The 13,530-nt window shown below is 36.9% G+C and overlaps 1 protein-coding gene across 1 annotated transcript in view; it reads right to left on the reverse strand.

The window, feature by feature from the left end:
- Positions 1-13,530, reverse strand: part of DECR1 (2,4-dienoyl-CoA reductase 1) — a 45,261-nt gene that overhangs the window by 10,081 nt on the left and 21,650 nt on the right. Inside the window, exon 5 of the mRNA XM_012763200.2 lies at positions 12,998-13,145. Coding sequence (XP_012618654.2) covers positions 12,998-13,145 — 148 coding nt within the window. The remainder of the gene's footprint in view (positions 1-12,997; positions 13,146-13,530) is intronic.

The following is a 13,530-nucleotide window of genomic DNA, read 5'->3' on the forward strand; positions in this document are numbered from 1 at the left end:
AAAAATAGTAACAAAGGAACATTAAAAATCACACTCTAAAACATTCTAAAATGTGTACATGATTATGATCCAATTTCAAAAGAGGATTCAAAAGCCCTGAAATCTGGCTTAAAGACAAATTATGAAAATTAAAAGAATCAATGAGTAATTTTAGTTCTAATGTCCAACAGAAGTATAGGAGCATAGTATAAAGATACCTGGACTCAAATACTGATTCCACTATTTACTAGCTGTGTAGCTGTGTGACCTTTGGCAAGTCTCCTCCCTGCTCTAGGCCCTAGATTTATCACATGTAAAATAATAAAACAGGTAATATCCAACAAATGAAATTAGATTCTAAGTATTAATACTACTTGTTAATCGATGCTGTTGTTTCTACCTTTTACTTTTCTGCACTCATGCAAACAGCTTCATTTGTAAACTAATAATATCCAGCTTTCTAAATCACCATCTGTAACTAAAATTGATGTTTTATTTATTTATTTATTTAATTTTGTGACAGGGTCTCACTCTGTCACCCAGGCTAGAGTGCAGTGGCATCATCATAAATCACTGTGACCTCAAATTCCTGGGCTCCTGGGCTCCTGAGCTCAAGCGATCCTGCCTCAGCCTCCCGAGTAGCTGGCACTAGCAGCACATACCGCCACACCCAGCTAACTTTTTAAAAATTTTTGTAGAGAGGTTAAGTCTCACTCTGTTGCTCAGGCTGGTGTCAAGCTCCTAGTCTCAAGAGATCCTCCCACCTCAGCTTCTCAAAGTTCTAGGATTATAGGAATGAGCCACCATACTTTGCTGAAAATTGATGTCATCTTTGACTCCACAGCTAAACTGTCACTGTCATTGAAATTTGACTCCTGGCCTCAAACCTACAAATAAATCTGTACCCACATCTCAAACTCAACTTCTGTCATCATCCTGGTAGATCTCAACATCCAGGTGGTTAATATCATAAATCTTACAACTGCATCATCTCCCCATCATCACGGACTTTCAGTGTCAGCCCAACTCAGCCACACCCCGACCTTTGTCATCCTTCCAGAATATTGACTAGCGTGGCCACTCTGGATTCCATCCTTCCAGTTCTCTCAAACTCTCATGCTATATGTGCTCTTTTAGACTTCATTATAAATTCCAGGTGATTTTTTTCTCCCATCTTCAGCTTATTATTCCTTCCTAGTATTATTTGCATGTTTGCAGCCTAGACAATTACATGAATTAATCACTCAATTCCTAGCACCATATTCTCTCAAGACATGAGAGAATTCTCCCTGCAACTCCTCATATCACAGTTGCCTTCTCCACTCTCACTCAGAGGGAGTTTAATACTGTTATAAATAGTAGATGAATGCCATTGGAATGATGCATCTACAAATTCCACTTGGGCTCTAAACAGAACACATCAACTCTTTCATGTCTGGAGTAAGCCCCTCCACCTATATTTCTGACCCACAGCTCCTGAGGCTAGATCATCCCTCCACGGGTTCTCTCTTCTTTCTCCTTCATCTTTAGCACCTCTCTTCTCTGGGCCCTCCCCCCAGTCATTAATCATACTCCAATCTCCACTCTGAATATCTCTTTTTTTTAATGGATTTTTAAATGGATTATTTGGAGGAGTGGGGGATAGAGTCTTGTTCTGTCACCGGGGCTAGAGTACTATTGCATCAGCCTAGCTCACAGCAACCTCAAACATCTGGGTTCAAGGGATCTTCCTGCCTCAGCTTCCTGAGTAGCTGGGACTTCAGGTAGGTACCACCACATTTGGCTAATTTTTTCTACTTTTAGTAAAGATGGGGTCTCGCTCTTGCTCAGACTGTTCTGAAACTCCTGACCTCAAAGGATCCTCTCACCGCAGTCTCCCAGAGTGCTAGGATTACAGGTGTGAGCCACTGCTCCTGGCCAACAGTATACCTCCTCTTAAAATCCTTCAGTTTAACTATATCCACCTCCAAGGATAAAATCCATGTCTCTCCCCCTCCCCCTCCCCCTCCCCCTCCCCCTCCCCCTCCCCCTCCCCCTCCCCCTCCCCCTCCCCCTTCCCAAACACACAACTGAACTATTGTTTGCACCTTTAACTCTTCTGTTGCTGGCAATTAATCTTACTGACAATCATGGGAAGAGAAACTTCTCTTTTTGATGAGGGCACAGAGAAAACCTATCTCTCAGCCAGTTTTCAGTGATAGCCCAGATTAAAATCTAAAAATCATCAATGCTTTAAAGTTACTTAAAGGAGAACTACGTAACTTAAAAAACTAGAATAACCCTGCATAAAAGAACATTATCTACTAAGTAAATGCTTTTCTAATTTAAATAATTAACATAAATACCTCCCCCGTGTAGGTTGCAAATTTGCAAGTTTAATTACAAATAAGTGATATCAGGGATCTAGTTTTTCTAATCCATTTTAATTATGGGTCATAGCCTAAATTTCAGATACTTGATGGTCCCCCTGTAAAAGGGATGGTAAAAATATACTTATCTTGGAGGAAACTAACATTTTCTTTAATAACTAACATTTATTGAGTACTAGATTACTCTGGATCAGGCACTATTTTAATGCTTTATAGATATGAGCTCATTTAATCACTACAGCAACTCTAGAAGAAGCCTTTATTATTAATGTCATTTTGCAGAAGAGATTGAGGCACAATGAGGTAACCTGTCCAGGTTCAGAGGATTAATGAGTGATGTAACCAGGATCAGAACTAGGCAGTTTGGCTCTAGAGACTACATTCTTAACCACTAAAACAGCCTTGCCAAGAAATTTCCAATTACATACTTAAAAAGAAAAAAAAAAGATTCCTTTTCAAAATTTCCAAATTGTCCTACCTTTCCATTATCTTCACAAAACACCAAAATAAGGTGCTTAGTTGCTCCAAGAAATTTTAATAGATGAGGTTGAAATCTTTTATCAAACTAGCAAGATAACTCTAACAAAAAAAGATATTAATGCTGCCAAAATAAATTTCCACTGATTACCAAAAATGTGTTTTAAAATATTCTTTAAATGCACCTGGACACAATACAAAGAAATGTATCCATACAATTCTTTTACATTTTAAAATCTAAACACTATACATCTTACAAAATCATAGTTCTAATAAATAAGAAATGCCACCTTCTTCTGCTCTACTCTTTCTGATTCTGAAACAAGGTGTGTTTGATTCCATTCTAGTTGCCCATTCAAATGACTGGTCATCTTCTTTTGCCACTAACAGCTGAAGGACACAATTGAAAGAAATATTAAATATGTCCTCAACTCACCTTCCTATTGTAGGTCTCTAGAATGTTTCATTGCATAAACAAAGCACCAATTTTGTGTTTAGTGTTAGCCACCTTTGTGTTTAGTGTTAAGTTTGGAAATGGTGGGGAAAAAAAGTGTAGGGGAAATGGAAAAGGTTTGCAAGTGAGCAGAAGCAATGGGTCCTGATGGATAAAAACATTTCTAATCTTGATGGGTAGGAAAAGGAGATTTACAATGTGAAACAATAACAACATGCACATGTTTTTAAATGCTACAGTCTGCATCACAGACTCTGAACAGGGAATCTTTCCTTGAGGAGCAGGGCTACAGCTGGACATGAAGAATCTCTAGGGAAAGAATGATTTTAGTCAGAGCAGGTGGAATGGGGCATACAAACAAAGGGTTATTATGGACAGATGTAAGATTGGAGAGGCCAAGGGTGCCTGATTATGGAGGAAGAGGAAGAGTACCTGGCCAAGTACAATATCTATGGATTGGAAAGAAGAATGTTTTGAAATTTATTTTTGCATTTATAGTTCACACTCATGAGGAAAATAGCTAGATGGTTAAAAACCTTGTGTTTTCTGAAAATTTAACCTAACTATAAGAACAATAAGTATTTTACAACTTAGTTCAATGTTTCCAAGACTTCATTTATTCTTGTCTTCCTCTATCACAAGACTGCAGGTAAGATGGCTTCAGGCATAATTTCAGTAAGTCTCATCCTATCCATAATTCCTTTTACAGACATTTATTAATTACTCCCCCTCCCCATATTACATGATTAACTTGCTTAGATAGGGAGTTTTCATTCTTTCCCTTTCTCCAACTAAGCTCCATACGTTCAAGCTTCCTTGGGTTGCTACTGACTATCCCTTACTCTTAGATTCCCTGAAGCTCTTCAAATTATTTTGGCCAGACTCTTAAATTAGCTAGGATACCATATGTTCATTCACATGAAGAAGTACATGTACATCTGTAAAGAAATTTACATTTTTCATGAGGCTTTTATAACTAACACCTTTTGTTACCAAATATTAGAATAGAAATTTATTATCAAATCTATTTTACAGAAATAGAAAGCTGAGTAACAGGAGAAATATCATGATTCACTAACTGTCCAAGTATCACGTGTAAACTAGGAGACCGACCATGATTATAACAAAGTCACAGTTCCTTCTTTTTCCCTGCTATACCCCTTAAAATGAAAAAAATTTTTAAAAACTATATAAATCATTGATTTTAATAGTAATAGTTAACACTTATTAGGCATTTAATAAACCATAGTTTCTCATCTGTGAATGTATTAAAAACACTTAGCTCATATATTAAAAAAAAAAGAATAACTTTGCATTCATTTTGACCCATATCTATGAATATGAATAAAATAGCACTTACCTTACAAGGTCATGCAAGTATTAAACGAGTTAGTAAGTGTTTAGAATAAAACGTGATACAGAAGAAGCACCCAATAAATGTTAGCTATTAAAAAAAGAAAGAATAAAAGAGTAAAGAAAGGAGGGAAGGAAGAGGAAAGGAAGTTAAAAAGGGAAAAAGGAGGGAAGGAAAGACAGGATAGAGGGAGGAAGGGAGGGAAGGAGAGAAGGGGGAAGGAAAATTTGGTTAAAATTAGGGCATGTCTTTATAAATAATGCTTCCCTTTTTGCTTGTTCTGTATTCCAATACCTGTTATATCATAGACCTTTATTTAATAATTATAAAACTTGCAGTAATCACTATGGAATTCTCAAATGGTCTTATGCAGAAAGAATTCTAGCTTTCTGGTATAATATAAAGTAATCCACGTGATGCAGTTACCAAAGCTAGTTCAAAATCAAGTATAACATCCGGGTAGCCTGTCATATATTTTTTAAATTGATACATGTAAAAGAAATAAAAAGAAAATTTTTAAAAACTTAATTTTCTTTAGATGGAATCCAAATGTATTTTTAAAAGACAATAACGGATACAAAGCCAATATGTTTACTAGAATGTTAAGTAATCTAAGATTGTTTTAAAAATCCAAATACGAAGAAAATGATACTGTGTTGAACACTTATCTGATATGTCTTTGATAGTGGCACAAGAGGTATTTGTTGGATTTAGGGTAAACATAAAATCAATTTTAAAAGGCAGAGCTGTAGCCAAAATATCATCTGTATCCACAGGACAAAGAGCTGAAGATGGCCAGAGCAGTTGGAAAGGAGGAAGTAACGTCTACATATTAACTCCCTCAAATCCTGATCCCTGAACCAATAGCAAGCACAGAAGTGGCTGTTAAGATGCTCAATGAAAAGTAATAGCTGGAAGCTGAAAAAGTGAGCCTTAAGAAAATTTTAGCAAAACAAATCCAGCAATATGTAAATAGGATAATACATCATAACCAAGCAAGATTTAGCCTAGGAATGCAATGTTAGTTTAATATTCAAAAATATAATTAACCAATGTAATTCACCATTTTAACAGGCTAAAAAATGTATGGCCGTCTCGATAAACATGGAAAGAGGATTCAACTTAACAAATTCAATACCTAGTCATGATTTTAAAAAAAAAAAAAAGCTATCAGCCAACTAAATATAGAAGGGAACTTCCTCAAACTGATACAAGGCCTTTATAAAAACCTACAGGTAGGCCGGGCGCGGTGGCTCACGCCTGTAATCCTAGCTCTTGGGAGGCCGAGGCGGGCAGATTGCTCAAGGTCAGGAGTTCAAAACCAGCCTGAGCAAGAGCGAGACCCCGTCTCTACTATGAATAGAAAGAAATTAATTGGCCAACTGATATATATATAAAAAATTAGCCGGGCATGGTGGCGCATGCCTGTAGTCCCAGCTACTCGGGAGGCTGAGGCAGAAGGATTGCTCGAGCCCAGGAGTTTGAGGTTGCTATGAGCTAGGCTGACGCCACGGCACTCACTCTAGCCTGGGCAACAAGTGAGACTCTGTCTCAAAAAAAAAAAAAAAAAAAAACCTACAGGTAAATCACAACTAATGGTAATAGTCCAAGTTCTTTCCTCCTGATATCAGAAAGAAATATACTTGATTTGTTCTTGCTATCAGGAACAAATAGAATATTAGTTTTCACTACTGCTATTCAATGTTTTACTGAAGATTCCATCCAGTTAAATTAGGCAAGAAAGAAAATAAAAGGCATACAGATTTGGAAGGAAGATAGAAAAATTATCTTTTTTTACAAGCTATATTATCATCAATGTAGAAAATCCAAAAGAATCTTATAAAAAAGCTGTAAGAACTATTAAGTGCGGTTTAGCAAGCTCCCAGGAAAAAGATCAATATATAAAATGAACCCACTGTATTTCTAAACACTACAAGAAAACTACTGGAAAATAAAATTTAGAAAATAATACCATTTGCAATAGCACCAAAAACTAAAATACCCTGGGTGAAAGTTAACAAAACATATGCAAGACCTATACCCTGAAAATAGCAAAATATTGCTGATAGAAATTAAAGACCTAAATAAATAGAGAGAGATACTACATTGATGGATTAGAAGACTCGATATTGTTAAAATGTCAATTGTCTCCAATATAACCTACAAATTTAACACAAGCCTGGTCAAAATCCCTATAGGCTTTTTTATAAAAATTATCAAGTGAATTCTAAAATGTTTATGAAAATGCATAGAACACAGAATAGCCAGAAATAATAAAGTTGTAGGATATATACTACCTCATTTCAAGGTTAATATCAAGCTAAAGTAATGAATACATATAATACATTAAACATATACTATATGTGTATATCACAAAGATAAGTGATCAAAATAATGACAGACATACAGATGAATGAAACAGAATAGAGAGTTCAGAAATTGATTCATTTATACACACACACACACACACACACACACACACAGTCATGCATCACTTAATGATGGGGATACATTCTGAGAAATGTATTATTAGATTATTTCACTGTGCAAACATCAGAGAGTGTACTTACCCAAACCTAGATGGTATAGCCTACTACCTAGACTATATGATATAGTCTTATTGCTCCTAGACTACAAACCCATATGGCATGTTATTGTACTGAATACTGCAAGTCATTATAATACAATGGTACCTATATATCTAAACATAGAAAAGGTACAGTAAAAATATGGTAGAAAAGATTATTGGAGTTGCCAATTCTGACAAAAAAAATCAAGGTTTCTATGAAGACATATATTGTGATTACAACTATGAAATTAAAGTGAATAATCAGCTCATTTAAATAATTTAGAGCTTTCATTTCAATTTTATTTGTATTATGAAAAATATATTTTGTATTTTCTTTGAATACCAAATGCTTTTTTTTTCCTAGTGCTTTCTGTATTACTAGCATCATTCGTGTATGACAACTGCTATGAAATCATTTCAAGTGCTATTTTTGTATACATTTGTCTAAATTAATTTTTGCAGCAAGGCAACAAATAAAATAAAAGCAAAATCTATTTATATAAAAAAAAAAAATGAAACACCTATATAGAGTGCTTACTATGAATAGAGCTTCCAAAACTGAAGTTGCTCTGGGTGAATCAGTGAGTGAATATGAAGACCTGGGACATTACTGTATACTACTGTAGACTTTATAACTGTATACTTAGGGTATACTAAATTTCTAAAAAATATAATTTTCTGGGCTAGGCATGGTGGCTTACTCCTGTAATCCCAGCAATTTGGGAGGCTGAGATGAGAGGATCACTTGAGGCCAGAAGTTCAAGACCAGCCTGGGCAACATAGTGAGACCCTGTCTCTACAAAAAATAAAAAATAATAAAAAAAATTATCCAGGTGTGGTTGTGCGCACGCCTATAGTCCTAGCTACTCTGGAGGCTGAGGCAGAAGTGAGCTCAAATTGCACTCCAGCCTGGGTGACAGACTGAGAACCCATCTCTTAGAAAAAAAAAAAAAGATCACTGACCTAATTAGTAAAAGCAAAAACTATGAAACTTCCAAAAGGAAACAATGGAAAAATTACTTGTGACCTTGAATTAGGCAAAGATTTTGTAGATAAAAAAAGCATGAAAAAGAAAAATTGCCTAAGTTGGACAAGATCAAAATTAAAAACCTTTCCTCTTCAGAAGACATTGTTACGGACATGAAAAGATAAGCCATAGAGTGCAAAAAAATATTACCAAAACATATATCTAAGAAGCGATTTCTATTCAGAATAAATAAAATTAATGCTTTCAATTTAATACCAGAAGACAAACAATCCAATTTTTAAAATGAACAGAAGATTCTAACAGACTTTTCATCAAAGAATATATATGAATGACAAATAACCACATGAAAAAATGCTCAGCATCATTAGTCATTAGGAAAATATAAGTTAACACCACAAATGAGAATGGTTAAAAGTCTAAAAAACTAACAAGAGCAAGTGTGGGCCAGGATGTGGAGCAACTGCAACTTTACAAATTGCTGCTGGGAATGCAGTATGGTACAGCTAGTTTGACAGAACACAGTTTGACAGATTTAGCCAAATTCAGAATTTCTTCTGCTCATCAAAAGACACTGTTAAGGAAATGAAATGGAAAACACAGACTGGGAGGAAATACTCTAAAAACATACTATATCTGACAAAGAAATCGGTCTATATAAAGAAGTCCTACAAATCAATAAGAAGAAGAAAAAAATAACCCAATTTTAAAAAGTCTAAAGAAGTAAACAGTGAGGACTGACTGGAAGATGGTAAGGGAGAACTTTTGAGGGTAATGGAAATTGCTCTGTCTTCACCGGGGAAATGGGTGCTTATGTGTGTAAGTTTAACAAAACGTCAATCTGCACACATAAAAGATCTCTTCATTTCACTATATGTAAATTTTACTCCAATTTTAGCAAACTAAAAAATAATGTTAAAGCTATATCATTGATTTATATTTTTAAAAAGCCGTCTGTATTTAGGCTTATAATACTTGGGTTTCATACTGTTTCCAAAATGAAAGCATTTTGTAAATTACTACAGTGGTATAAAGTATTATTCCTATGAACTGAATGTTTGTATCCGCTCCCCCTCCCCACCCCTGCCTCACGCCAAACTCATACGGTGAAACCCTAATCCCCAACGATGGTAGTTGGATGTGGGACTTTTGGGAGGTAATTAGCGTTGAAGTAGGTCATGAGGTTGGAGCCCCCATGATAGGATCGATGCCCATATAAAAAGAGGAAGAGATGGCACATCTCTCCCTGTGTGCACAAACCAAGGAAAAGCCACGAAATGACACAACCAGCAAGAGAACCCTCACCAAGAACCTGACCATGCTGGCACCCTAATCTCAGACTTCCAGCCTCTGCAACCATGAGAAATAAACATTTGCTGTTTAAGCCACCCAGTCTGTGGTCATTTGTTATAGCACTCTGAACTAAAACAACTATTAATGCCACTTCAACAAAAATATATTAGGTTATTAAGTATGAAACGTCTGATTTCCTTAAGTACTAAGTTTGACAGTTGATATCACTGACATTTCACTTTGACACTTGTTTTATTCTTATTGTGAAGGTATATCCTCAGTCTTGCAAATGCACGTTTTGCCTTGTGATTATCTTTCAAATTTTTTTAGAGCAATTTTTGTGAAACCATGGGAAAGTCAAAATTCATGTTATTTTCAAATATGAATTCCATTGTGAAACTAATGCTGGGCAGACAGCTTGAAATATCAATGAAGTGTTTGGGAAGGATGTGGCTAATGAACACACAGTACATCTATGCTTTGAGAAGTTATGTTCTTGTGATTTTCATCTTGAAAATGAGCCATGTGGACAACCTGAGACCAAGGTGGATAATGATGAGCTGAGAGCTATAGTGGAAGCGAATCCATCTCAACCTACATATGAATTTTTTCATTTTTATATATGATATTCCAGTAATAAATGAACCTTAGCATGATATTTCCAATATCCTTCCCAGTATGGATCAGCCATTTATTTATTGACCTTTGTAGCTGTTAAGAGTTCAACTGGCTAAAGTCTTTAGAAGTTTCCTAAACCTTTCATCTCTTTGTAATTGATAATTTTGCATCAGTGCTACCTCTCCCTCTAATTCTGTCTTCTCTGCCCTTGCTAAGGCCACTGTGCTCCTAGTCTTTAGTCATCTGCTGCCTACTCCCACTGCACACTGTCACCAATTCCTGCCCACAGCAAGTGAGCTTCTACCTTCCAGTTGCTGGTGCCCTCATCTTCTCTAGTCTGACTTCCTGAATATCTTACCTTGACTGACTTCCTAGATGCCAGACCACCTAGCACATTTCTGATCACAGGTTACCACAGATTGCCACCCCCTGAACTGACCTGCAGGTTTACCCACATTGACACACTTGAGCTCCTTGACTATGGATCCAATACCAGAATAGACCCTGTGCACCGTGCTCTCTTCCGCTCAGCTCAAAGTTCTCCAAACTCTGTCAGGTTACATGTGGCATCAATAACTGACAAGAATTTTGGTAGAATAAAAACTGGCTTCCATCTTTTAAAAAGTCTTATCTGATATATTTTTAATGAAGCCCATAGAATTTTAATCCAATGTGATGAATAAAAATAGATCAAAGTCGATGTTAAAATGAAAGACAATAATGAGAAAAGAAGGGAGAGCATGACAGAAATCAAGGGTCACAGAGATGGGCAAGGGAGGAAACAAGAAAAAGTGATGAAAGAGAGATGAAGAGAAAACAGAGAACCAAAAATGAAGAACCAACAGAGGCAGAGAGATAGAGAAAGAAATCAAGACATGAGCCAGAAGTAAGGAGAGAGAAAATCAAACAGAGGCAGAGAGAAAGAGGAAAGGATACAGAGATCAAGGTTCCTCAGACAGAGAAGGGAAGACAGAGGAATCCACCTACTCTTCTCTGTCCCCTTCCCACTCTCATCCATCTCTCCTGAAGAAAAACAGATAAAATCAAAAACGCATCACCCAAACCCTAAATATAAATCATATCTACTCTGCTGCAGTGGAAATTAGTGATGATTAGGGATTTCAATTTCAATGAGTTCATGAGGAAAGGATGGAAGCTATTAGCACACACACACACACACACACACACACACACACACACACACACACACAGCTAGTGCCTTCCTAGCATCCCTCTGTCTGCTCTTACATCCTCCCTCGAATTGATTTTAGGATTATCCAAGCTGCACAGAGCAAGAAACTACAAGAACCCTGTAAGGAAGGCAAACGCTTCTGAACCAGAGGGAGGAACTTGGCCAATTCTATGCATTCTTTCTTCCCCTCAAGCCTCAAAAGACATTCTCTGAGGAGCATGACAACTCTTCCCCCTTGTCCTTGTTCAGAGTACTCTCCACCCTCTCTGAGAAAACGCCCCCATTCTTTCAGGTTCCAACCACAGCTTTTTCAGGGACAGAGTCTTGTCTGCCTCTGTGCTTTGGGCATGCAGCATAGGGCCTGCTACACAAAAGCCATCAGTGTCTGCTAAGTGAATAAATGGATGCTGGCTCTAGACATATATGTATATACACACATACACACATTACACATGTGCACTATTCATGTACACACAAACTTTCATAATAAGGAAATTTTTTCATAGTACTAACAACAATTTCCTCCTAGTAAGTCCTCTCTAAATCTATTCTCCGTCCAGTGTTCTCAACACCATTGATGTTATCATCACCCAACGACTTACCTCAGCTAAAAACTCTCTCATTTAATCAGGAAGGCCTGTTGACCTTTGTCTTCTAAAAGTCTCCTACTTTATTTCCCATGCTGTCTATCCACATGCCAAAAGAAAACTCAAACCCTCCTGAATGGGTATCCTCAAACCTTTCCCCCACATTGTTGCCAATAAATAACCTTTATAATCAAGTCACATTCCTCCTGAGATACTTTCAGTGGAAATCCATAAGGAAATAGTTTCCCATTTCTTCGGGATTAACAGCAAACTCCGGCCGGGCGCTGTGGCTCACGCCTGTAATCCTAGCTCTCTGGGGAGGCCGAGGCGGGCGGATTGCTCGAGGTCAGGAGTTCAAAACCAGCCTGAGCAAGAGCGAGACCCCGTCTCTACTATAAATAGAAAGAAATTAATTGGCCAACTGATATATATATAAAAAAAAAAAAAAAAAAATTAGCCGGGCATGGTGGCGCATGCCTGTAGTCCCAGCTACCCGGGAGGCTGAGGCAGAAGGATCACTCGAGCCCAGGAGTTTGAGGTTGCTGTGAGCTAGGCTGACGCCATGGCACTCACTCTAGCCTGGGCAACAAAGCGAGACTCTGTCTCAAAAAAAAAAAAAAAAAAAAAAAAAACAGCAAACTCCCATTTTGGTATTGAGAACTTTTCCAATTATATCCCAACCCACCTTCCCCAAATCATTTCCTACCCCCTCTCTCCACATCTCTTGCCACATCACATTTCTCATTATTCCCCAAACACTCCTGCTTTTCCCCTCCATGAGGCCTATATTCACGGTCAGTCACATTTTCTTTCTCTCCCTTTCTCCACATCTAAATCTTTGAAAATTCATCTCAAATTGCATCTCATTCCGCAATTCGATCATTGATTCTAGGGAGAGTTAGTCATTCCTGTCTCTGGATTTCCAATGCACTTGAAAAAGATACTTATTTTTCCTCAAATCACAATGTACAGTAATTATTTAAATATCTTTCTTCTCCATTACTCTGTGAGTTGTACATGTATAGACAGTCTCATTGACTTTTTAAAGTATCCCAGAACTTAGCACAGAATGTTGCACACAGTATGGGTCCAATAAGTATGCAAAGAATAAATAACATACCTTTCTGTGCTTTAATAAGTTGCTTTCCAATTTCTAGAGTCACAAAGACTGTACCATTTAGAACTATGTCAGTAATGGTCTTCCAAGCATTAGGAGAGAGTCTTTCAGTGGGAGAAATAAAATTTCCTGCTGCATTGTTTATCACAACCTAATAAATGAATAAAGCAAATTATTAAAACTTTTAGATACATAAAAACATTTTCCCTCCAGAGCTTTTATTTCTGAAACTTATTAATCCAAATAATACAATAAAGCTGAAGTTCATAGTCAGCTATGAAACAATACCAGGAAATTTGCTTCCATTTTATGGTTGAGTCTGTGAAAATCTCCTATGTTATTTGCCAAATTTCAGAATCCTAACCCCTATCTTTAAATTAGGGTAGACTCTTACTATTAAGAAAATTAATACAGGCCAGGTACGGTGGCTCACACCTGTAATGCTAACACTTTGGGATGCCAACACAAGAGGATCGCTTGAGGCCAGAAGTTCAAAACCAGCCCAGGCAATAGCAAGATCCTGTCTTTACTAAAAT

The sequence above is a fragment of the Microcebus murinus genome, chromosome 7 (genome assembly GCF_040939455.1).
Source record: "Microcebus murinus isolate Inina chromosome 7, M.murinus_Inina_mat1.0, whole genome shotgun sequence".
NCBI lineage: Eukaryota > Metazoa > Chordata > Mammalia > Primates > Cheirogaleidae > Microcebus > Microcebus murinus.